The 24,183-nt window shown below is 43.1% G+C and overlaps 1 protein-coding gene across 1 annotated transcript in view; it reads right to left on the bottom strand.

Annotated features, from left to right (window-relative positions):
- The window catches only part of bean1 (brain expressed, associated with NEDD4, 1), a 104,374-nt gene extending 81,344 nt beyond the window's left edge, over positions 1-23,030 (bottom strand). Inside the window, exons 1-3 of the mRNA XM_041192460.1 lie at positions 22,797-23,030; positions 20,491-20,565; positions 12,325-12,459 (exon numbers count right to left, since the gene is read on the bottom strand). Coding sequence (XP_041048394.1) covers positions 12,325-12,459; positions 20,491-20,565; positions 22,797-22,824 — 238 coding nt within the window. The 5' untranslated portion in view covers positions 22,825-23,030. The remainder of the gene's footprint in view (positions 1-12,324; positions 12,460-20,490; positions 20,566-22,796) is intronic.
- Between the last annotated feature and the right edge of the window lie 1,153 nt (positions 23,031-24,183).

Genomic DNA, 24,183 nt, shown 5'->3' with positions numbered 1-24,183 from the left:
TCCTTCCCTCTGCGATTCCATCACTCAAATAAATAGCTCCCTCTTGACATTTGTCCAATGGACCCGTTCTGATCCTTGCAGGGCCCCTTTAACTAGTGATCCATTGACAGGTAGTGTGGGTCGTTCATCAAGTTGCCCACTCTGATTAGCTGGGAAACCCAGAAGCCAGATGCTAATGAGGCTAACGAGTCACTGAAAAACTCACTCCTCAAACCTCCGGTTTTCCGACCCACTGTGGGCCTCGCCTTGGTGTGAACAGGTTAAAATTCCCTCTTGCTGTCCAGGCGTCATGAGTTTGGGGCAGTCTTGATGGGCCATCTGGGTTTTTCCGATCTGTCAATTTTTGTATGTTCATACGTAGTTTAACAGAGGTCAAGTTTAAATCTCAAAGAGCTGATAAATAAAGGCAGGCAGCATTCTGAAATATATATCTTTAAAAAAAAAAACAGGGGAGGGGTTGGATTGAATACGAGAAAAAGAATAAAGGAACAAACGAACAGATATTTGGTTGACTGTTGTGTTAGAAGCTTATGAATATGATTTTTAAGAAAGCTTGTAGCAAAACATTTTAAGTGCAAACAATTTCTCGGAGAATCTAACACAAAAATTTGCTTAACCCACTTTTGGCAGCATTTTAATTAAAGTTTTTTTAATCATCTAGGAAATCTGTTGTCTTGTCAGGTCTACCATTGGAAGTGGGTTAATTAAATGCAGAGCGTTGTGCTGATTAGGACAAGAAAGGATTAGAGAATCTAAAATTAATTTACTTCATTAATATATATGTACACACATACCTGCAGTAGCTCACTGTTCTATGCTATGCAGCTGGGGAACACACAGGTAGATACAATATGACAGGCAATACCAGTGAAACTCATCAACTTCTTGAAAGACAGGCAGTCCTATCACCCTCCAGGATCGCTGCATTTATCCAGTTTCCTTCATTCCACCATTGGTGGCAATGCTTTCAGCTGTCTAGGCCCTAAGCTCTGAAATTCCCACCCTAAACCTCTCTGCCCCTTTAAGACATTCCTTAAAACCTAACTCACTGCCCAAGCTGTTGATCACCTGCCCTAATATCTCACATGACTCGGTGTCTGTGAAGTGCCTTGGGATGCTTTGCTGTGTTTCTTTTATCTACCTTATCAACACCTCTCATCATCCTAAACACCTCAATTAGTACATCATTTAATCTTTGATACTCAAGGGTGTACAAGACTAGTCAATACAACCTGTCCTTGTTTAGCCCCAGTATAATTCTATGGAGTCCTCTTCAAGGTCAAGATATTCTGTGGAGGTGGAGTGCCCAGAATTGAACACAATACTGCAGATGGGCTCTAGCCAGAGTTTTATATAACTCTGTATATAGGGACTTGGTTCAGTGTTTGATTTGAAAGCTTCTCCAACAATGCTATGCTCCCTTGTTACCACATTATAATGTCAGCTTGGTTGATGTGCTAGAATTCCTGGTGTGAACTTCAAGCCTGTAGCTTTCTGACTCAGAGATGCCAACTAAATAAAGCTGACAATTAGCACTGTACAAGTCACTCTGTTGCACTTAAATAAAAAGCAAAATATTGTGGCTGCTGAAAATCTGAAATAGGATAGAAAATGCTGCAAAACACTCAGCAGATCAGGCAGTCCCTGTGGAGAGAGAAACAGTCAATGACCTTTCATCAGAACTCATTGAAAGAAGTACATGTAAATCGCTGCTTTATCCACTGGAAGGATTTAGGGCCCTGAGCGGTGAAGCGAGGAGGTGAAAGGGCAGGTCTTGCACCTCCTGCCACTGCAGGTTCCAGGGGATTGGGAGAGGGTGTTGGAGGTGACTGAGGAGTGGACCAGGGTAATAAAGTGGAAACATCTCCCTCAGAACGCTGAAACATAGAAACTTAGAAAATAGAAGCAGGTATAGGTCATTCAACCCTTCAAACCTGCTCCACCATTCAATATGATCATGGCTATCCTCTATCTTGTCGCTGTACTCCTGTGCTCTCCCCATATCCCTTGACACCTTTAGAGTCTAGAAATCTATCTATTTCCCTCAGTAAATATATTCAGTGACTTGGCCTCCACAGCCTTCTGTGGTAGAGAATTCCACAGGTTCACCACCCTCTGAGTGAAGGAGCTTCTCTTCATCTCAGTCTTAAATGGTCTACCTCATATCTTGAGACTGTGACGCCTTGTTCTAGACCCCCTCAGCCAGAGGGGAGGGGAAGATAAATTTCATGGGGGTGTTATGCTGGAGATGGAGAATGATGCGTTGAACATGGGGACAGGTAAGTTGGAAGGTGGGGACAAGGGAACCCTATTGTGGTTTTGGGAAGGAGCGGAAGGTGTGAAGATCCTGCCAACCATATAGGTAGGAACTCCTTGGTTGAGGATAAAATATATATCAGAAGTGGTAGTATGGAAGTTGGCAAGGTCAGAATAATGTCATTGAGCTGAAAAAGCTGGGAGAACAGAATTGAGTTCTTAAAGGAAGCAGAGTGTGAGAAAGTGTAATCAAGGTAAATGGTGAGAGTCAGTGGGCTAAATGCAGATATTTGTTCAAAGCCTATCAGAAATGGAGATAGAGAAGTCAAGGGAAATGTCAGTGATGGACCAGGTGAAACTGAGAGAAGGATGGAAATTGGAAGCCAAGTTCGGGGGGAGAGCAGGAAACCCCAATCGATACAATCATCAATGTACTGGAAAAAGAGGTGAGAGGGAGGCCTGAGCAGGACTGGAGCAAAGAATGCAACACATATTCCAGAAAAAGGCAGGAATAGCTGGACCACTGTGGGTATCCATAGCTACACATTATATTTGGAGGAAATGAGTAGAATTAAGGGTATAGTCGTTCAAAGTGAGAACAAGTTCAGCCATGTGGAGGAATGGATGAAGACTGGTTGGACCTCATTTCAAGAAAGACATGGAGATACCTCAGACCATCCTGGTGGGTGCAGGTATACAAGATTGGACATTCATGATGAAGAGAAGCCAGCTACGGCCAGCAAACTGGAAAGGTTAAAGTGGCAGAGTGTGTCGGAGGAGTGGCACACATAGGTGGGCAGAGACTGGATGAGGGGAGAAAAAATAGTCAGGATAGGAAGATCTGATCTGGCAGGAACAGGCTGAAATGATGGGTCTTCCAGGGCAGTCCTGTTTGTGGATCCGAGGAAGGAGGTAAAAGCGGGCTATGTGGAGATTTGGTGACTCTGAGGTTAGAGGCCATGGAGGGAAGATCGAGAGGCGATGAGGTCAGTGACAGTCTGGAAGATGATAACTTGATGTTTGGTGGTGGGGGTCAACGTGAAGGTTGGAAGAGGTGCTGAAGAGTCGACTTTCGCCTCCACAGACAACAACAGTGCTTTCTTTGTCTGCTGGTTTAATAACAATATCATGTTTAGACCTGAGAGAACAGAGTGCCATAAATTCAGGTGGCAGTAGGTGAGAGTTTGTGAGGATGGTAGAGAAATTGTGATGGCTGATGCTAGGCTGGTAGTTCCCACTAAAAAGACCTAGAGAGAGGGTAGGTGGTCAGCGAGGGGGGCGGGGGGGGGGGGGCGCGGTGGGGGGGTCCAGATGGGAAGACAGTAGAAAGAGTCTGTGTGCGGGAAGAGGAATCCTGGCCAATGAATTGGGCATGGAGGTAAAGGCCGTCAGATCAAAGGCCATTGACGTGAAATGTTAACTCTGTTTCTGTTCCAGCAGATGCTGCCAGACCTTTTGGAGTGTTTCCACCACACTGTGTTATTATTTTAATCACTGTATATTGGAGGATCCATGTTGCCTGAGGGTGTAGATTTACACATCCCACAAGTGATCACTGGAAATTATTTCATGACATAAACACCAATCCTTGACTAGAAAGCACTTTAGTGTTCCAACCACAACAGCAACAAACAAAAACTAGGTTAGTAAAGGTGTAGAAAAATGCAAACAAAGCACCAAGGCTCATTTTTAGAGGTACAGAATTGAAATACTGAGCCGTTATGCAAACTGGTACAGAGCTTTGGTTAGATCACACTTACGGGCACTGTGAACAGTTTTGGTCTCCATATTACAAAACATTATATAGGCAGAGGCACTGGAGAAGGTGCACAAAAGATTTATAAGAATGATACCAGAACTGAGAGCTTAGAACTATCAGGACAAACTGAACAAGCCATGGCTCTTTTCCCTAGAAAGGAGAAGGTTGAAGGTTGACATAATAGTTATTTTTTTAAATTATGAATGAGTTTGATAGGGTAAACACAGAGAAGATGTTTCCACATTTGCGGGAGTCCAAACCTTGGGTTTGTAAAGACAAGATATTCCCCAATAAACCCAATAAGGAATTCAGGTAAAATCTACCTACCAGTTGAGGAGTGAGAATCTGGAATTTGCTACCGCATGGAATAGCTGAGTGAATGGCATAGATACATTTAAGGGGAATTAGGTAAGTACATGAGGGAGAATGAAATACAAGGATATGTTGATAGGGCTGAGATGAAGCAGAGTGGGAAGAGGCTCATGTGAAGCATGAATGCCAAAATGGACCAGTTGGGCCGAATGGTCTCTTTCTGAGCACAAAGTGGGGCTTGGTTGTAAAACCCTGGCTGCCTGGTTAAATTGTCATCTCACACACACTTTCTCTGGTAGCCATCAATCTCATGAGATGATGGTTTGCACCTTGGTGGTCAACTCTGTTCAGCAAAACTGGAGTTCCCTCTCCAGGGCACAAATGTATGGAGACTGGGCTGCCCAAGTATCGGGGTCCCCCTCTCAATCACTCCAGTTGAGCCAAAGGAATGCAGAGCACTACTTTTGGCACCAGCTTGGTTGTAAGAGTTGCTGGAAAGATGACAGTTAGGTAGAAGTCTGCTTTTGGGCTCCACTCTACAGTTTCTGTCAGGTGTTGGAATCATGTCTCTCAAGGCTGGATTTTTTTTACAAAGTACAAGGATTTGGCATGATCTGGAAATTTGGACGTGAAACTGGGATTTTTCTTAAAAAATTTTAAGTTCATCTTAGAACTGTCAGCAAGCAGGCCTCTTCCAAGAAATCACCTGACCTTATGGTACTTGAGCAAAATCTGGTTGTTTGTTTTGAACGCAATCACTTTAATTGATAGGGAAAAAAGGAAGGTTGATAACTTGCTGGAAATCACATGGGAGAGATGGAAAAAAAGAGTTGTGAACCTGCTTGTTTTGAAGGTAGTCTTGTTGGAGAACAAGATGAGGAAAGAAAGCTCTCTCTCTTCCTACCATAACTGTGATAGTGTGTGGCTATCAACCTGTAGCCAGAGAATCCTCATCTGACCGTAACCAGTCTGCATTAGGACCTGTAAAGCTGAGACCAGTCGGTGAGAACTTCCAGACATCCACTGGGGCCAGTGGCCCACCTTCACACGAGGGAACTCCAGGTGGCCACAGTCAAGACCCTGCGGACTTTATCCTTTATTTTATAACACCCATCCTCTAAAGCCCATCCCTGTGGAGAGACTTTATCGGTTTGTCTTCTCTTTGTGTGTATGCTGGGGGAATTCTTTAGGAAGAGATGGATGGTTATCCCGATTACAATTGTGTGTTAACCAACACTTGTAACTGGTTCAAAGGAGATTTGTTTAAAATAAATGAATCATTGAGTTTTTGAAAGAAGCCTGGTCAGAGCCTCTTTTCCTTTCTTCTAGGTGCTAGAGGTATAGGTACACAATTGGCCATTTTGGTGAGAAAATGAAGCATCTAAATTAATGGCATGGCCTATGGAGCTTGATAATTCGCACACTCCTCCCATCCCAGTTGTAACATAAATTAGAAGCTTTTAAGGGATTTGAACCCGGGACTCTCGGACAGGGGGTGATTGGACACGGAATAATAATTGGTAAGAGATAAAAAGACAGATACCACGTTTCTTATACTGAAACTATTATTCTTAAACTAAAATGGCGTTGGAAGTTGCTCATGCCTTTTTTTTTTACAGATAGAAGATGTAACTCTGACTGGTTTACAGAAATTAACCAAGAGTAAGCTAATGGAATTGGGCTTAAAGCTGGAGTTAGAATTAACCGAAGGGGCGAGGCAACTGGACATAGTTGAGATAATAGTGCAGCACTTGAAACTGGAAGGGATAACAGAGAGACCACGTTCTCCAGGGGTGAGTCAATTGAGTTAGCTAAGATCCAGTTGAGAATAAAGTAACTTGAACATGAATAGGAACTGAAAAAGTTTGATTTAGCGGTGAAAGAAAAGTTAAGAGAAAGGGAAGAAAACGAAAGAGAAAGGGCAGAAAAAGAAAAACAAAGAATTTAAACTGAAAAGGCTTGAAGCACAAGAAACAGAAAATGAAAGAGAAAGAGCATTTAGGAAGCTGGAACTGGAATTTCAGGCAAGGGAGGGGAATAAAGAAAGAGCAAGAACAAGAAAGGGAATACCAGCTTAAAAAGGACCTTAAAAAAAAAGGCCTCAGATGCTGAGGAAGGTTCTGATAGAGGAAAAAACCTTCAACCCAAAGCCTAGTGGGGAGATATTTGAGCTTGTGCAAGCTGTCCCAAAGTTTGAGGAAGGGGATGCAGAGGCATTCTTTATTTCGTTTGAGAAGGCAGCTAAGCAAATGAAGTGGCTAAATGACATGTGGACATTACTCTTACAGAGTAGGTTAGTGGGTTGAGCTCATGAGGTTTATGCTTCACTTTCTGAAGAGGTTTCTGTGGATTATGATGCAGTAAAAAAGGCTGTGCTGTTCTTAGTCTGTATGAGTTAGTCCCTGAGACATACAGGCAGAAATTTCAGAATATAAGGAAACAGACTGGGTAGACCTATATTGAATTTGAGAGGGAAAATCAAAGTAATTTTGACCATTGGATACAGGCATTAAAGATAGGGACAATGTATGAAGCTCTTAGAGAAATAATTCTCTTGGAGTAATTTAAAGATTCACTTCCTCCAGTAGTTTAAGACCAGAGGGTTAAGACAGATGGCGGAAATGGCTGACGAGCATGAGCTGGTCCATAAATCAAAACCCTTTTTCTGTCATCCTCACAAACCCGAGAAAGATAGAAGATGGGAAGGTGGAAGGAAGACAAGTAGCCAGGGAAGAGAAGGGACAGCTGGGAATTCCCCAGAAACTCCTCTTCAGGCCAGAAAGGAAGGTGCTGAGGGTGGAAGTGATAGACATGGGAGTTGCGCAGGAAAACTATAGGACCTATTGGGATATGTAAGGATGATTCAGGAAAAGGAGCCCTGACTGAAAGTACAACAGGTCAAGTTGTAACGTTAACTGCAGCTGTGAAACCAAGTGTTAACACTGCTGAGAGTCAGGAGAGGTGAATGAGATACATAAGAGTTATCAAGAGATTTTGTCAAGGTGAAAAATAACCCCTTATCCCTCAAATGAGATAGCTAAACCCATAATCATACTTAGAGATACAGGAGCCACTCAAACACTTTTGGTGGCGAAAAGCATAACTTTTCCACAGAGAGCATATTGAAAGCCAAAGCTGTAATCAATGGTATCGGTGGGGAGTAAATATACACCTTTGTACTGGGTGCACTTGGAGTGCGACCTATTGTCTGGGACAGTGACAGTAGGGGTTGTTCAGCAGTTACCTGTAGATGGAGCTGAGTTACTCCTGGGAAATGATTTAGCTGGAGCGAAGATAGTAACTTCTCATTTAATTACAGAAAGCCCAAGTGAGGTTAAAGAGACGGAGCAGTTCCCCGGAACTTTTCCTTCATGCGTAATGGCCCGAGCAATGGCTAAGCAAAGTCCATTATCAAAAGTCACAGTGATACCACAGACAGATATTTGGCTGGCTGGAACCTTCTTTACAGACTTAGATAATCAGAAAGAGATGCTTAACAAATCTTCTAGTTGAGGCTCAACAAGCTGTGCTATCTTACTTAACTCTAGATCAATCAGCCCTAAATGAAGCTGAGGCTATGGCAGTTCCAGAATATTATTATATTAGAAATGGAATTCTAATGAGAAACTGGAGACCTCCTCAGAGACCTGCAGATGAGGAATGGACACTTGTTCAGGTGAAGGTACCGGCCAAATATCGTAAACCACAAATATCGTATGACAACTTGATTTCCAGAGGCCATCCCTTTACGGACCATTACGGCTAAAGTAGTGGTACAGAAGTTAATCCAATTTTTTATTCTATATAGATTGCCGGTAGAGATTCAGTCGGATCAAGGTGCCAGTTTTATGTCTAAAATTTTTCAGAACATAATGAGTAGTTCTGGTATAAAATAGCTAAAGTCTACAACATATTATCTACAATATCTTAGGTCCCACACAATCCACTAACACCTACTGAATGGTTCCTCAAAAACTGGTATAGGGATTAAGGGTGCCGGTTTGATTGTATGTTGTGATTGTCTGGCACATTTTATAAAACTGCACCAATTCCTTACGAAGACCCAGCCAGTAAAACTGCTGGTTTATCTGTGCTTGAGTTTTCCGTATCCTTACATGTCCTGCCATAGAATTTCATGTGCTATCCATGATATCTCTATGATATTACATGCCAGAAAACCACAACATGCAATCAAACTGGTTCCCTTAATCCCTATACCAGATTTTGAGGAACCATTCAGTAGGGTATTAGTGGATTGTGTGGGACCTTTACCAAAAACGAAAGCAGGACACCGATATATCCTTACTATTATGGATATGACAACTTGATTTCCAGAGGCCATCCCTTTAAGGACCATTACGGCTAAAGTAGTGGTAGAGAAGTTAATCCAATTTTTTACTCTATATAGATTGCCAGTAGAGATTCAGTCAGATCAAGGTTCCAGTTTTATGCCTAAAATTTTTCAGAACATAATGAGTAGTTCTGGTATAAAATAGCTAAAGTCCACAACATATTGTCTACAAACACAGGGAGCTTTAGAGAGGTACCATCAAACTCTCAAAACAATGATTAAAGCATTTTGTCATGAATATCCCCATGACTGGGGCAAAGGACTGGATTTTCTTTTATTTGCCACCTGAGTTTCACCAAATGAATCAACTAGTTTTATCCCCTTTTGAATTCATTTATGGACATGAGATAATAGGCCCTCTGAAATTAATCAAATACACTTCTTTAGGAGAGAAGGAGGAATCCTCTATGTTAGATTATGTATGTCTCTGTGTTCCAGAACGGCTCACTGGAGCCTGCAAAGTGGCCCAAGAAAATCTTAAAGTACTTCAAGCAAAGATGAAAGAATGGACAGATAAGCAAGCTGTGACCCAAACATTACAATCAGGGGATGAAGTGCTAATATCATTGCCACTACAGGGGGAAAACCTCTGAAAGCGTGGTTCAGTGGTCCATATAAGGTAATTAAGAGGGTTATTAAAGTAAATTATTTGATAAATACACCAGATCATAGGAAAAAGAATCAGCCGTGTGATGTCAACATGTTAAAACGATACCATTGTAGGGAGGAAGATAGGAAAGAGCAGGTATGTCAGGTTGTAAGCATAGAGGAGAATGAAAGAGACAATGAGAGGGAGTAGGAGGAGGCTTAGACAGCTCACAAATTAAACCTCCTGTTATATGGTTAGTTACTGCCAAAATATTAGGGCAGTTAGATACCATATTTTCATATTTGGAGGCAGGACAACGAGAGGTTACTTACAGAATTTAAAGGAATCTGTAGCGACAAACCAGGGTCTACAACTTTAGCCACACATGATGTGGATGTAGGGGAATTTTTTCCTATAAAGCAACATTCTTATTGGTTAAGTCCGGAGAAACAAGCAGAAGTGACAGCAGAAATTCAGTATATGTTAGAAAATCACCTAATTGAGCCTAGTCAAAGCAGTTGGTGTGCTCCAGTAGTGTTAGTGCCTAAAACTGATGGGTCAACCAGATTCTGCATAGACTATAGAAAGGTTAATGTGGTAACAAAAATGGATTCCTACCCAATCCCCCATCTAGAACATTGTATTGACAGGGTTGGCAGTGCCACATTCCTTACTAAGATAGATTTGTTGAAAGGATACTGGCAAGTGCCTTTAACATCGCGAGCTAAGGAGATATTGGCTTTTCTTATGCCAAGTGGGCTATACCAATGCTGAGTGATGCCATTTGGGCTAAAAAGTGCTCCAGCCACTTTCCAAAGACTAAGGAATCAAGAGATCACTGATGTTCCTAACTGTGTGGTTTACTTGGATGATGCATTGGTTTATAGCAACACATGGAAGGACAATGTAAAACAACTGGAAGCCTGATCTAATAATCAACCTTGCAGAAAGTGAGTGTGTGTAAGCTCGAGTAGCTTACTTAGGGCATATTGTAGGGCAGGGACAAGTCTTGCCAAGAACAGCAAAGGTACAGGCTTTGGTGGAATTCCCTGTCCCTAAAACTAAATGGGAAATCATGAGATTTTTGGGGACGTGTGGTTTCTATCGTAAATTTGTGCCAAACTTCAGCACAATAGCAGCTCCACTAATGGACTTATTGCAAAAGAAAGCAAAGGTGGTATGGTCAAGAGAGTTCCAGGCAGCTTTTGAGAAGCTGAAGGTGATTCTAACTAATGAACCAGTATTAGCTGCCCCTAATTTCACTAAACCCTTCAAGCTGACAATCGATGTGACTTGGGGGTGGTTGCACTCTTATTGCAAGAAGATGACTTGGGCATAGAGAAGCCAGTGGGGTATTTTTCTAAAAAAAATTAAAATCGGCATCAAGAGATACTCTACGGTAGAAAAGGAAACCCTGGGATTGTTAATGGCTCTTAAGCAATTTGAGGTACATATCCTTTAAGGCTGTAAAGGAACATTACTATGTTCTGACCATAACCCTTTGGCCTTTGTGGAAAAATTTAAGATTCGGAATGACAGACTGTTCCGATGGAGCTTGCTAATACAGCCTTATCACTTGAAGATTGTTCATGTTGCTGGAAAAGATAATATAATGGCTGATGCGTTATCAGGAATGTAAATTGTTTATAATTGTCTGGAAAGCAAGAAAGTCAGAAAACTGAACAGATTCTGAATAAGGAGAAATGGCTGATTGAGTGCATGCTTGAATTCTATTTATACGTTATACATCTCTGTATACCTTGCGATGAAACACAGTTGGAAATGGTGTTTTCATCTCCTAAGGGTGGAGGCATGTTTGAATCATATCTCTCAAGGCTGAATTTTTCTTTTAGAAAATGGAACGACATGGCATGATCTGGACATGTGGATGTTAACCTGGGATTTTTCTTAAAGAGACAGTCGTAAGTTTACCTTGGAATTGTAAACAAGCAGGCCTCTTCCAATAAATCACCTGCCCTTTATGGTACTTGAGGAAGATCTGGTTGTTTGTTTTGAACAGTTATCACTTTAACTGCTGGCGAAAAAAAACCTGAAAAGGAAGGTTGATAATGTGCTGGAAATCATATGGGAGAGACGGAAAAATCTTTTGTGAACCTGCTTGTTTTGAAGGCAGTCTTGTTGAAGAAAAAGCTGAGGAACGGCAGCTCCCTCACTCTACCTGGCCTAAAATTGTGTGTGGCTATCAACCTGTAGCCAGAGAACCCTCAACGGAGTGAAACCAGTCTGCATTTGGAGCTGCAAAGCTGAGATCAGTTGGTGAGAACTTCCAGGCACCCACTGGGGACCAGTGGCCTGTCTTCACACAAGGGACCTCCAGGTCAACAGCGTCGAGACCCTGCGGACTTTATCCTTTATTTTATAATGCCCAACCTCCAAAACCCATCTCTGCAGAGAGACTCTGTTTGTCCTTTGAGTGTCTCTGTGTGCATATGTCCGTGTGTCTCTATGTGTGTGCGCTGGGGGAATTCTTTAGGAAGAGATAATTATACTTCCCGATTACAACTGTGTGTTAACCAGTACTTGCAACTTGTTAAAAGAAGTTTTATTTAAAATAAATTAATCATTCTGAGTTTTTGAAAGAAGCCTGGTCAGAGTCTTTTTCCTTCTGGGTGCTAAAGGTATAGGTACACAATTGGACATTTTGGTGAGAAAATTAAATATTTAAATCCATGGTACAGCCTGCGGAGCAGTGGGGCCTGATAATTCACGCACTCCTCCCATCCCGGTTGTAACACAGGGTTTACTCCCTTAGCCTTCATCTCTCCCAAAGTATCTTCAGGACAATGCGAGACTCATGAATGGTAAATGGTCACTTGCCCAAGGTACTGATTGTAAGAGGTACCCATGGAATCCCTATCCCAGCAAACCTCAGCACCTTTGGGGGAGGATTACTTGGGAGGGGAAAATACCTGAAAAGACAAGACATGGCGTTTTACGATGAGTAGGGTCGACAGAATTGACTGGATTCAATGTTTATTTTGCCGTGGGTGATTTCTGATACACACTGCGTGATGTAGTTTCAAAGGCAGAACTTACTTGAACATATTAACTTGATGGAGGTGTACTCTCGGCCACATTCCTTCCTGTAGTGACAACGCAACCAATTGAGGAGACACAAGCCGTTCCCGCATTGTAGCTCTTCCTTCTTACACGGCAGTATGTTTTGTTCAGCTGATTAAATTTAAAGGAAATGGACTTTAGTTGCACTGCAAGACAAGTCAAAGCCATCTCCTGATTAATACATCATAATGGAAGTGTGACAGCACATTCCTGTTTATTCTCAGTGTACAGATTTCCGATGGACCTCATCCATTCCTGTACAGAATCCCGCAGGAGCAAAAGCATGTTCATTCACTCCCATTACATCAAACCCAATGGTGCAAATACCTTCCCATTCATTTCCATCGTCAAGAATTCCGAAACCCCTTTTCACCGCTGTCTAAAATATCTTTCGTTTAGATTGAACTGCTGGACACAGGGAGAAAATAATTGCACTTTTGTCTGGAAATGCTAACACTTGGACCTGATTTATTTTGAGGGATCAGCCAGGACATGTCTGAGCTCAGCTGTTTAACTGAAAATCCCAAAGTGCCCAATCCTGCTGGTGTGCTGGATCCTGCTCTGCTTCCATGGAGCCAAGAGTGAAGTGAGGAATGCATTGTATGTGGGGTCAAGGAAAGGTTTTGGAGTGTGGGAGACAGCTCAAAGCAAACAGGAGGAGCAAGAGGAACAGGAATCGAACAGTCAGTCCCTTGAGTCTGTTCCATATTCAATGAAACCACGACTGATCTGGAGCAGGAGATTTAATTGGGGCGGGGGGAAGGAGACAGAACTGGGGAGTAAAAATGGACAGGAGAGTCAAGCTCAGAGTATGAGTCGCGTGTTTGGCAGTCGGGAAAGCAAATGGATTAGCTTCATTGTGGCCAGTTAGGCAGACCCTGGCAAGGGGGTGGGGGCAGGTGTGGCGATCAGGAGGCTAAGGCGGTGTGGGGGGTGGGGGGGGGGGGGGGGGGGCGCATTTGGAGTTGGACCTTGCTGCTGAGGTGAGGCCCTCCGTTCGGCACAGGTTGTTTGAACAGGAGGGGCCCCTGCCCCCACAGCTCTCAGCCAGGGTTCACCTCAGAGTCTTGCCATGTGGCATGGGCACTCCCCACTGCTGGTAAAACACCGTCGACAGCAGAAGCAGCCCCTGAAGTGCCCACTTATTGTGCATTTAAGGATCTCAATTGGTCCAAGGGCAGATGGGATACCACATACCTATGCTTCTGCAGGTAAAAGCCCAATGGCTTTCTTCCCCCTCCCTTCCACTACGGGATTGTCTGTCGATGACACCAGTGTGATTGATCCTTTATTATATTTTATCTCTTTCAATGTAGATTCTATTTTGGTTTTGCTGATAGTTTCCCTTTCTCCCTCTATCTTTTATAAACATGTTATACCCTGCAGTTTAATTGCCAGTCCTGATTTTGCTATTGCTATGTCTTAGTAATCCCGACTGTGTCTGGTTCCACTCAACAAATGATTGCCTTCAGCTCTCCTATTTGATTATGAGCATTTTAACTCATTTTTAAACAGCATTTCCTCTCACTTTATGTTTAACCTTCTATTTGGACTCCTGTTCTATAACTCTATTTATTCCTGTGTCAACAATGTCCTCCCTTACTTTATTCTTTCCTGTTTTGTTTACATTTCGGCTGCTCGTGTTTTTTGTTGATCCCTCCCCCCATCTTCCGAGTTAAAAGCCTTTGCCATCTCTCTATATGACCTTTCTGCTAGGACACAGGTCCCATCCTGGCTCAGGTGGTACCCAACCCTGCCCAGAACTGGTGCCAGTGTCCCATAGAAAGGAGCCCCTCTGTCCCACACCAGCCCTACTTGTTAATTTTCCTGATCTGGCTGCTCCTATTGGTAGGGGAGATGGTGGTATGGTGATAATGTCACTTGACTAGTAATCCAGAGGCTCATGTTCTGGGGACATGGGTCAAATCCCACCATGGCAGCTGGTGGAGTTTATATTCAATTAACGAATGTGGAATTGGAAGATAGTCTCAGTGATAGTCACTGTGACAAATATAATTTCTTTGTTTATAAAAACCTATCTGGTTTATTAAGGGAAGGGAAGGGAATCTGCCATCCTGTTCTGGCCTACATGTGACTCCAGACTCACAGCAATGTGGTTGACTCTTAGCTGCCCTCTGAAATGGCCCAGTAAGCTAGTCAGTTCAAGGGCAATTAGGGATGGGCAATAAATGCTGGCCTAGACAGTGGCACCCACATCCCATGGAAAGAAAGATGCAAAAAATAAGTTTGCAGGTGGCTCGGGCAGTATTTCAGAGATTATTACACTCAAGTTCCTACTTTTTAATTCAGATTATCCCGATACTCTTTCAGCAGGATCTCCTCCCTGTTCCTACGTGTGGCATTTCTTCCAACATGGACCACGACAACTGGATTTGTCCCCTCCCTTTCCAAGTGCCTCTCCAGCCACCATGAGATACCCCTTGCCCTGGCACTGGGTAGGCAACATCACCATCAGGATGCCTGCTTTCAGCTGCAGGGAATGCCATCTATTCCTCCTGTGGAGTCTCCATTACTACTGCTGTTCCCCCACCGAGCAGCCTTCTGATCATGGTGGGATTGTATAGATGCATTCAATGGGAAGGTAGATAAACACGTGAAGGAGAAAGGAACGGAAGGATAGCTTGAAGGGGTTAGAGAAGAGGGGTGGGATAAGCTCGAGAGGAACATAAACACAAGCACAGACTAATTGGGCCAAATAGCTTGTTTCTGTGCTGTAAGTACTTTGTAATACTTTGTAAGTTCTTTCTTTGGTTCTGTAGTGTTCAGTCATTTGGTGAATGATTATGTGAGTCTGCTTCCTACAGATGCTCACTGCACTGTATTTGTTAAGCCTGGATGTGAACTCAGGGAAAAATAAAACAAGCTGTGAGCTGGAAGTCAGAGCTGAAGCATGGAGTAGACATTTTAAAGCACACATAGAAACTAGTGTCATCTCTGCATTGACCTGAGATATAAAACATACAAAAGTTTCCTTCTAAAATTGGGGTTCTATGTATGTCACGGGATCCTGATATATGTCTTAAAATGGGCCTACCACCCGACACAGGCAGAGTCTTCAGATGGTTAATGGTAGACACTGCTCAAAATGGCAGCAGCTGCAAAGTTGGTTTCGATGGGGTAGTTAGGGCTATTTACCCTGTTATCAGGTTGTTACCACCATTTTAATCCCAATTTCACCAATGTGAAACAGGTCTCACCATGTGGGAATGAATGTATTTCAGTTAAATAAACACAGAGGCATATGTGTTCATACATAGTTAGAAATTATGAACAGTTAGGTTCGTTTTTGTCTGATGACACTATGGATGATCGTTGTGGTAACATTTGGTGAGCTTCTTCCTTCTGTTAATTTACAATCCCAATACACCCAACAGTCTAAAGGAAACAAATTACCTGGTCATGATCACATTGCTGTTTGTGGGAACTTGCTGTGTGCAAATTGGTTGCTGCATTTCCTACATCACAACAGTGACGACACTAAAAAAAACCCTGAGGTCGTGGAAAGCTTCCTTTAAATTTCTAATTCGTCCCAGTAATTAATTAAGGGCTTCCATGGAGAATAAATTGATGTTAGAGGATAACCAAATGACAAACAATGCACAGGAGTTGCTTGTGAGCAATGTTAGGAGCAACAACTTAAAAGTAGCGCCCAATTTCCTGCCTTAACATAATGCCTTTTGCTCAGACATATATGAATTGACGAATGGTCTGAGGCAATTTCCATCTGAGGAACTGAACTAGTTTGTCCAGGGTGTCTCTGTAGCACACACCTCCCCGTTTAAATGCCTGACCTGTGCTGTGCTAGAATCATACCATTTAAATCGGGCAGAAGGAGGCCATTTGACCCATTGAAACTATTCTAGCTCTCTATGATCTATCCACTTGACGATTAAAGGTTTTGTTTGGGTAGATAGAGGGAAACTATTTCCACTGGTGGGGGCAAGTCCAGGACATGGGGGCATTATCTTAAAATTAGAACTAAAATCAGGGATGATGTCAGCAAGCATTTCACACAAAAGATAGTGGAAATCTGGAATTCTCTTTCCCAGAAAGGTGTTGAGGCTGGGGGTCAATTGAAAACTTCAAAATTGAGATTGGGGGAATGTTAGACAAGATTAATGAATATGGAAGAAAGGCAGGTAAATGGATATAGAAATCAGCCAAGATCTAATGGATTGGCAGAATGGACTCAAGGGCTGAATGGCCTCCTTCTGTTCCTATCTCTTTTCGTTCCCAATTCCTAAAGCTCCTGAAATTAGTGACTTCTAAGGCATGGATCATTCTGCCCTATACTTAACTCACTCAATAGCTGCATTTTATTATGTACAAGCCAAGAAACTGAGCGTTGGCAGGCTATTTGACTGTGGAACGCCTCATAGCTAGGCTTGGTCTGCTCCTGATGAATACACATATTTTCTGTCCTGAAGTTATTATGAGACTGCGATCGGGACTGGGAACAGCTAGCTAACTATTTTCCCCTCACTGGTCTAAGGCCAGTTGTTGTACAATCGCTTGCTGCAATCTGGAAATGGAATTGCTCAGCAGTTACAAGAAATCAAAAATCAATTGGAAAATCAATCGGTTGTTTTTTTGGACCCACATAGTGTAGCTTTGACAATTCTGTTTCAGGGGATGTGAATATTAGTCCTAGGCTTATTGACTTAAAGAAAGAACATGCATTTATATAAAGTCTTTCATGACCTTAGGTTGACTTAAAAATGTACATCATTGGCTATAAAAGTGCTTTAATACTAGTCTCTGTTGTAGTGTGGAAAATTTGCACACAGCAAGCACCTACAAACATCAATGTGATAATGACAATGTGGTAATCATCTCTTTTTAGTAATGTTGGTTTAGGGACAGATATAAGCCCAGGATACTAGGATAACCACCCTGCTCTTCGTCAAAGTCGGGGTCATGGGATCTTTCACTTCCATCTGAGGGGGCAGACAGTACCTCAGCTTAATGTCTCACCGAAAGGACGGCACCTCCGACAGTGCAGCACAAGTGCAAACCTGTATTTTGCACTCAGGTCTCTGGTAAGGACTCAAACCTGTGTCCTTTTGACTCAGAGCTGAGTAAGCCAGTGGCCCCGAAATCCTTTCTTCTTATTGCACTGACCTTCGTGACTCATGGATACCCTGTGCTGAGGAGCGAACGATGGGAGGTCTGCATAGCTTCGCGGTATTGGATCTGGATGACTTATTACAGGGTGTCAAATACAACTCAGACAGCATCTCTATGGAGCTTAACAGCACCAGGGATAAAGGGTGCCATTCTTTCCATTACCCAGAATGGTTATATCCACCTCAGCAACATTGCTTGTCTCCTCTCCTACCTCAGCTCTTCCACTGCTGAAACCTTCATCCATGCCTTTGTTGCTTTTATCCTCGACTGCTCTGGTGCTGTCCTGGCCAAATTTCCATCCATCATCCTTTGTAAACCTGAACTCATCCAAAACTCTGCTTCCTGTGTTCTAACTTGCACCAAATCCTGCACACCCATCGCCCCTGTGGTCATGGACCTACAATGGCTCCCAGCACCTCAAATTTAAAATACTAGTGTTTATGTTTAAATCCTCCAGTCTCTAGTCTCCTGATCTCTATATCCTTCTCCAGTCCTACAACCCTCCCAGAATTCTTAGTTCCTCTGTGCATCCTCCCTCTCTTTATCCTTTTATTGGCAATCTAACCCCTCCCCTGTCACTCTGGAGTTCCCTCCCTGAGCCCTTTTGTCCCTCCAGCCCTCCTCTCTACACCTCGTAGCCCAATTGTTGAGCAAGTTTATTATCACACAGAATCACAATGCAGAAGAGGACCTTTGGCCCATCAAGTCTGCACCGACATGTGAGAAACACCTGACCTACCTACCTAATCCCATTTACCAGCACTTGGCCCATAGCCTTGAATGTTATGACGTGCCAAGTACTCATCCAGGTACTTTTTAAAGGATGTGAGGCAACCTGCCTCCACCACCCTTCCAGGCAGCGCATTCCAGACCATTACCACCCTCTGGGTAAAAAAGCTTTTCCTCACATCCCCCCTAAACCTCCTACCCTTCACCTTGAACTCATGTCCCCTCGTGACTGACCCTTCAACTAAGGGGAACAGCTGCTCCCTATCCACCCTGTCCATGCCCCTCATAATCTTGTACACCTCGATCAGGTCGACCCTCAGTCTTCTCTGCTCCAACGAAAACAACTCAAGTTTATCCAACCTCTCTTCATAACTTAAATGTTTCATCCCAGGCAACATCCTGGTGAATCTCCTCTGCACCCCCTCCAGTGCAATCACATCCTTCCTATAATGTGGCGACCAGAACTGCACACAGTACTCCAGCTGTGGCCTCACCAAGGTTCTATACAACCCCTCCTAATTTCTTCTCCTTTGGTGTTTTAAATTTTCCCTTTGAAATCTCTGTGGAGAGACTTGGTGACTCAGTGCTATGATGGGATCTCAGCTTCATTTGGAGACTTGTTCTCACTGGGGTAGTAAAGCGAGGATCTTTTCCGTTGAATTCCCTGCGCCTTGAGGAGGCACAATCGTCTCTCAGTATGGAAAAAGTACACTTGTAACATGTGGGACAGCATCATTTTAACACGATAACGGATATCAAAGATCCTAATCAGATTTCTCGCTCAGCCATTTGGCATAGGCAGACACGGAGAGCTCGAGTACTCAGGAGGAGGAATAATTGTTCTTGGCCTCGCTCTGAACAAATAGGATCTGGATTCAAATCCCATTCCAGGCCCTGAGCTCAAATCCCAGGCTCTGGGGCAGTAATGAAAGAGTTTTGCACTGTTGGAGGTGCCGCTTGTTTGTCTGAATTGTGAAACCAAAGCCCCGCCTGCCAGCTGAAGTGGGCATGGAGGTGAAAATACTGCCACTGGGCCTCGGTGGATACTTGAAGGGACTGGGCAGAGTCCGCTTCGACTGCTCTGGTCACCTCATTACAGGAAAGAAGGGGAAGCAACAAATGAAATTCCGGGTGTAAGGGATTTAAATTTATCTGGAAAGGTTGAGGATGTTGGGCCTACTTTATATCCGAAATAAAAAAAATTAAAGATTAGGAAGGAAAGTTAGCCGCTGTGTTGAAAAGCCCAAAGCCCAAGGGACACAAGATAAAAAAGGAAAGTGTTAGAAAGGGAAAGGCAGCCTTAGACTTATATAGTGACTTTTGCAACCTCATGGCATCCCAATGTATTTTATAACTGATTAAGTACTTTTTGAAGCATAGTCACTGTTATTAGATAGCAGCCCATATAACAGCCAATATGCACACAAAAAGTTGCTACAGAAAGCATTGTGAAAATGACCAAATGTTGCTGGAGGGATAAGTATTGGTCAAGACACCACAAGGGAACTACCTGCTCTACTTTGAAATAGTGCTATGGCATCTTTTACATCCATCTGAGAGATAGATAGGGTCTCGGTTCAACATCTCTAGTGAGAGAAAACACCTCTGACAATGCAGCACTCCCTCAGTGCAGAGAAGATTCACCAGGATGTTGCCTGGGATGAAACATTTAAGTTATGAAGAGGGGTTGGATAGACTTGGGTTGTTTTCATTGGAGTAGAGAAGACTGATCAAGGTGTACAAGATTATGAGGGGCATGGACAGGGTGGATAGGGAACAGCTGTTCCCCTTAGTTGAAAGGTCAGTCACGAGGGAGCATGCTGGGAGTATCAGCCCAGATTAGGCACTTAAGTCTCTGGAGTGGGGTTTGAGCCACAATCTTCTAAATTAAAGACAACGGTGCTGCCCACTGAGCTGCACCCGACACTAGCTTAGCAGTATGAAGTGAAGTCAAAGAGAAAGTTTCCACCCTGGAACTTGGGAATAAAGTCCTGGAAAAGTTCTTTGCAGCACAATTTATAAGTAGGTTCAAGAATGAACTGAGTGGGTTAAGCAGAGAGGAAAGTAGGGGTTGTGTGGAGAAAGTCGGAGGGTGGCAGTGGAAGGGGAGTGTGTTGAATCATTCCAGCCAAGAGGAACAGGGTGGTTGAGTGCAGAGGTCTCTGCTCATTGATGAACACTCTTCTGTGCAGTGGGAAATCCCCTTCTACAAACACTGCCCCTTACGACGGCAATGAAATTAGTCACATGACCAGTGTCACTCACAGAGGTTAGTGTAGTTTCCTCCTAGACCAATCCGGATGGAGCTCCCGAGAATGAGAGGAAGATAGAAAAGACTAACTGTAAAACAAAAAAAACACAGGAAAAAAATCACAGCTTTCTTGAGAAAGAGATCTGTCTTATTGCATCCTGAAATAGAAAGACACTGAGGGAATACAGCAGCATAGAAATTCTGAGATTTCGCAGAAAAGAGAAACAACTTGCATTTATATAGTATCTGTCGCATCATCAGGACATTCCAAAGCACTTTACAGCCAATGAATTACCTTTTTTTTTAAAAAAGTGCAATCATATTTGTAGTGTAAGAAACACAGCAAGCTCCCACAAACAGCAATGTGATAATGACCAGATAAGCTTTTTTTTTAAAAAAAGTGGTATTGATTGTGAGTGCTCTTGGCCAGGACACTGGGGGAGAGCTCTTCTTCCAAATAAAGTGCCACAGGATTTTTTATATCCACTTGAAAGGGCAGACAGGGCTTCGATACGCTTAACAAACAGTACTGTGAAGCAAGGGAAGCAAAGCCAGCCTGACCTGGGATTGATGTCAGGATTGTATAAAGCAATTAGCCTCTAACTGACCTCAGAAAGCCAAAGCAATTACACACTAAGCTACACATGGCTGCACTTTAGCAACACAAATTGCATTGCACTTTGGACAGTTTAATGCATCCTGTTCTTATAAACACAAGCATCGTGGCAATGCCTCACCTGTTATGTTATTATTTGTTAAAACCCGATGCAAAAATATTCTTATCATTGCCTCACTTTTCAATACAAGATTCCAACGTGTTCTCAAAGAGAATCACGAGAGGAACAGATTGAGATGCACAGCACTCTTCAACTAGTGATCTTTGAACCTATCATGCTCAAAGCTGCTAAACACAATATACAATGATACAAATTGAACAGGTTATATGACCTGTGTATGATATAATGGTAGTAAAAAGATGAAAGAGACTTGCATTTATGTCGCACTTTTCACAACTGTAGGATGTCTTCAAGAGCAACAGTACTCTGATAACGCAATTACTACTATAATATTGGAAATGTGGCAGTTTCCCACACAGTAAGCTCCCTCGACCAGCAGTCTTAAAATTACCAGACAATCTATCTTTAGTTGTGCTGACTGAGGGATGAATATTGGATAGAGGACCGAGGAGAACACTGCTGCCCTTCATTCCAACAGTGCCATGGGGTCCTTTATTAGCAGCGGGAAGGGTTGAGCCGTCCTGAAAGGCAGGACCTCCGACAGTGCAGCGCTCCCTCGGTACTGACCCTCCGACAGTGCAATTTTAGTTTTCTCTCCACGCCAAGTCTCTCTCGAGAAATCTAGAATAAAATTCCAAGTGGCAGTGTGGAGAGCTCAGCAGTCTGCCTCCATCCCCTCGGGATACCTCATGCTTCTCACTGAATTAATATTGCACATCCTTCTAAATAACATTACTTACACACCCACCACCCCCCCCCCCAAAAAAAAAATATGAAACCAGATTGTTTTGAAACATTTTGAGAGTTTAATGTGCCTGATTCTTAACCACCTGAGTTTCAGAGAGAGAGAGCGACCCCTCGTTTTTAGTGTGTTGGTGGAAGTATTATGTAAACAGTGTCAAATCAGTGGTTCCACACTGTGCACTGGACAGCGGACACGGCTCGGGGTGGTGGGAATAAAGCAATTCCTTCCCATTCTCCCCTGCTCGGAGCGAATGGACCTTTAAACTTCCTCAGCTGAATCGAGAGGGGAAAGCAGACAGCCAGAAAACAGTTGTGACCACCCCACCAAGAAAATAATTGAGGGGAAGGGGGGGGCAAGACATATTATCCACACAAACTCTTTGGAGAACGGGAATCCGGAGGATAATCCCCGATCGTAAACATCCGGACCACCCACTCTGTCTGGCCCGCGATTCCATTCATGAAATTATTGGATTCAACTGGACATTAAAATCCTTGGGGGAAAAAAAAAATAACAATTCAGTGCCTTTCGGGGAGAAACACCTTCACGTTCGCTAAAACATATAGTTTTTGTTTAGAAAAAAGGAAATATTTCTTTGTAAAACTGTGACCAACAATTCTCTTGGCTTTTTTTTTACAGAATATAAAAGACTCGTTTGCTTTTTTAAATAATAATAATAATGAACGCCCTTTTAGAAAACGAGTAGCAGCGAGATAATCGCACATTGATTCCCTTTTCATGACGGGGGTGAAGTTTGAATGCAAGTGCAAGACAGACAATTTGTTTCTGCTCAATCCAAAAAAACACATGAATATGTCTTTGCAATCCGTCTCCTTACCTGTGCAGAAGTATACAATTATCTCCATGCGCCAGGTCTTAATCCATAAGACTGCATTTGCTGGAGAAATGTATGTTTAAATATATTTTCTTTGTCTCCCTCTTGTTTTCTTTTTCGAGCCTGGCTTTGGAAGCTTTAGCTGTACCGCTGCGACCCGGGGAAACGATGATGGATTTTCTCTAAAGGGCGTTTAAACACCATCTCTTCCGAGTCTTGGTTCGGCCAGGCTGCATCGGTCGCAATTCTCAGTTTCCGAATCAGATTCACCATCCTCTCTCCCCCCCCCTCCCTCCCTCCCTCCCTCAGATAGTCTTCGGCTTCATAAACCAGTCCCTGCAAACGCAACAAACAATAATCTTTGCCTCCCGCAGTCAACAATCCGCCCTATCTACATAGCTCTCTCTCTCTCTCTCTCTCGCTCGCTCAACATCAGACGCGTGTGGTACAAACACAAGCAGTAATTCCCCCTGAAGGCAGATGTGCGCCACTTTCCTCTGTATCTGCTCCTCCCCGGTGTGTGCACGGAGCAACACTGGATGTAAAACACTGATGTGTCAACATTCCAAATAACTCCAAGTGCCACATTTTATCTCTACATTTCTGAGCCACTTTCCAACTTCCAGGTTTCAAAGGGGCACATTAACTTGTCCAGACATTTACAGAGCTCTCTGAAAAGCATTTATGATTTCTTTCTGATCCAAACATGTCAGTTTTGTTGATTACAATATAATTAAGGCTTGAAATTGCCAAATGCCACATTATGTAGATAAATCTTTGACCTCTGAAAAGAAAGCCTTTGTATTTCTTCAAGTGCTTTACTTCTATTGAAGTACTTTTTGAAGTGTGGTCTCTGGTGTGATGCAGGAAAAGTGACAGCCAATTTACCCACAGCAAGCTCCCACAAACAGCCATCGCCATTTGATAATGACCTTCATGATGTTGATTGAGGGATAAGTATTGGCCAGGACACCAGGGAGAACTCCCCAGCTCTTCTTCCAATTCGTGTCACATAATCTTTTAAATTGTCCTCCTGGTGCAGGTGGTTAACAAAGTGGTTAACAAAGCCTATGGGATCTGGGGTTTTATCAATAGGAGCATAGAGTACGAACGCAAGTAAATAATGGTGGCGTAGTGGGTATGTCACTGAGCTAGGCTAATGCTCTGGGGACATGGGTTCAAATTGCACCATGGTAGCTGGGAATTTAAATTCAGTTAATAAACCGGGAATTGAAAGCTAGTCTCAGTAATGGTGACCATGAAATTATTATCAATTGTTGTAAAAACCTGCCTGTTTCATTAAATCTGCCATCCTTACCTGGTCTGCCCTACATGTGACTCCAGACCCACATCGATATGGTCGACTCTTAAGAGCCCACTGAAATGGCCC

Source organism: Carcharodon carcharias, chromosome 7 (genome assembly GCF_017639515.1).
Source record: "Carcharodon carcharias isolate sCarCar2 chromosome 7, sCarCar2.pri, whole genome shotgun sequence".
Lineage (NCBI taxonomy): Eukaryota > Metazoa > Chordata > Chondrichthyes > Lamniformes > Lamnidae > Carcharodon > Carcharodon carcharias.
The sequence above is the reverse complement of the archived record's forward strand: the minus strand, read 5'-3'. Positions and strand labels throughout refer to the sequence as shown.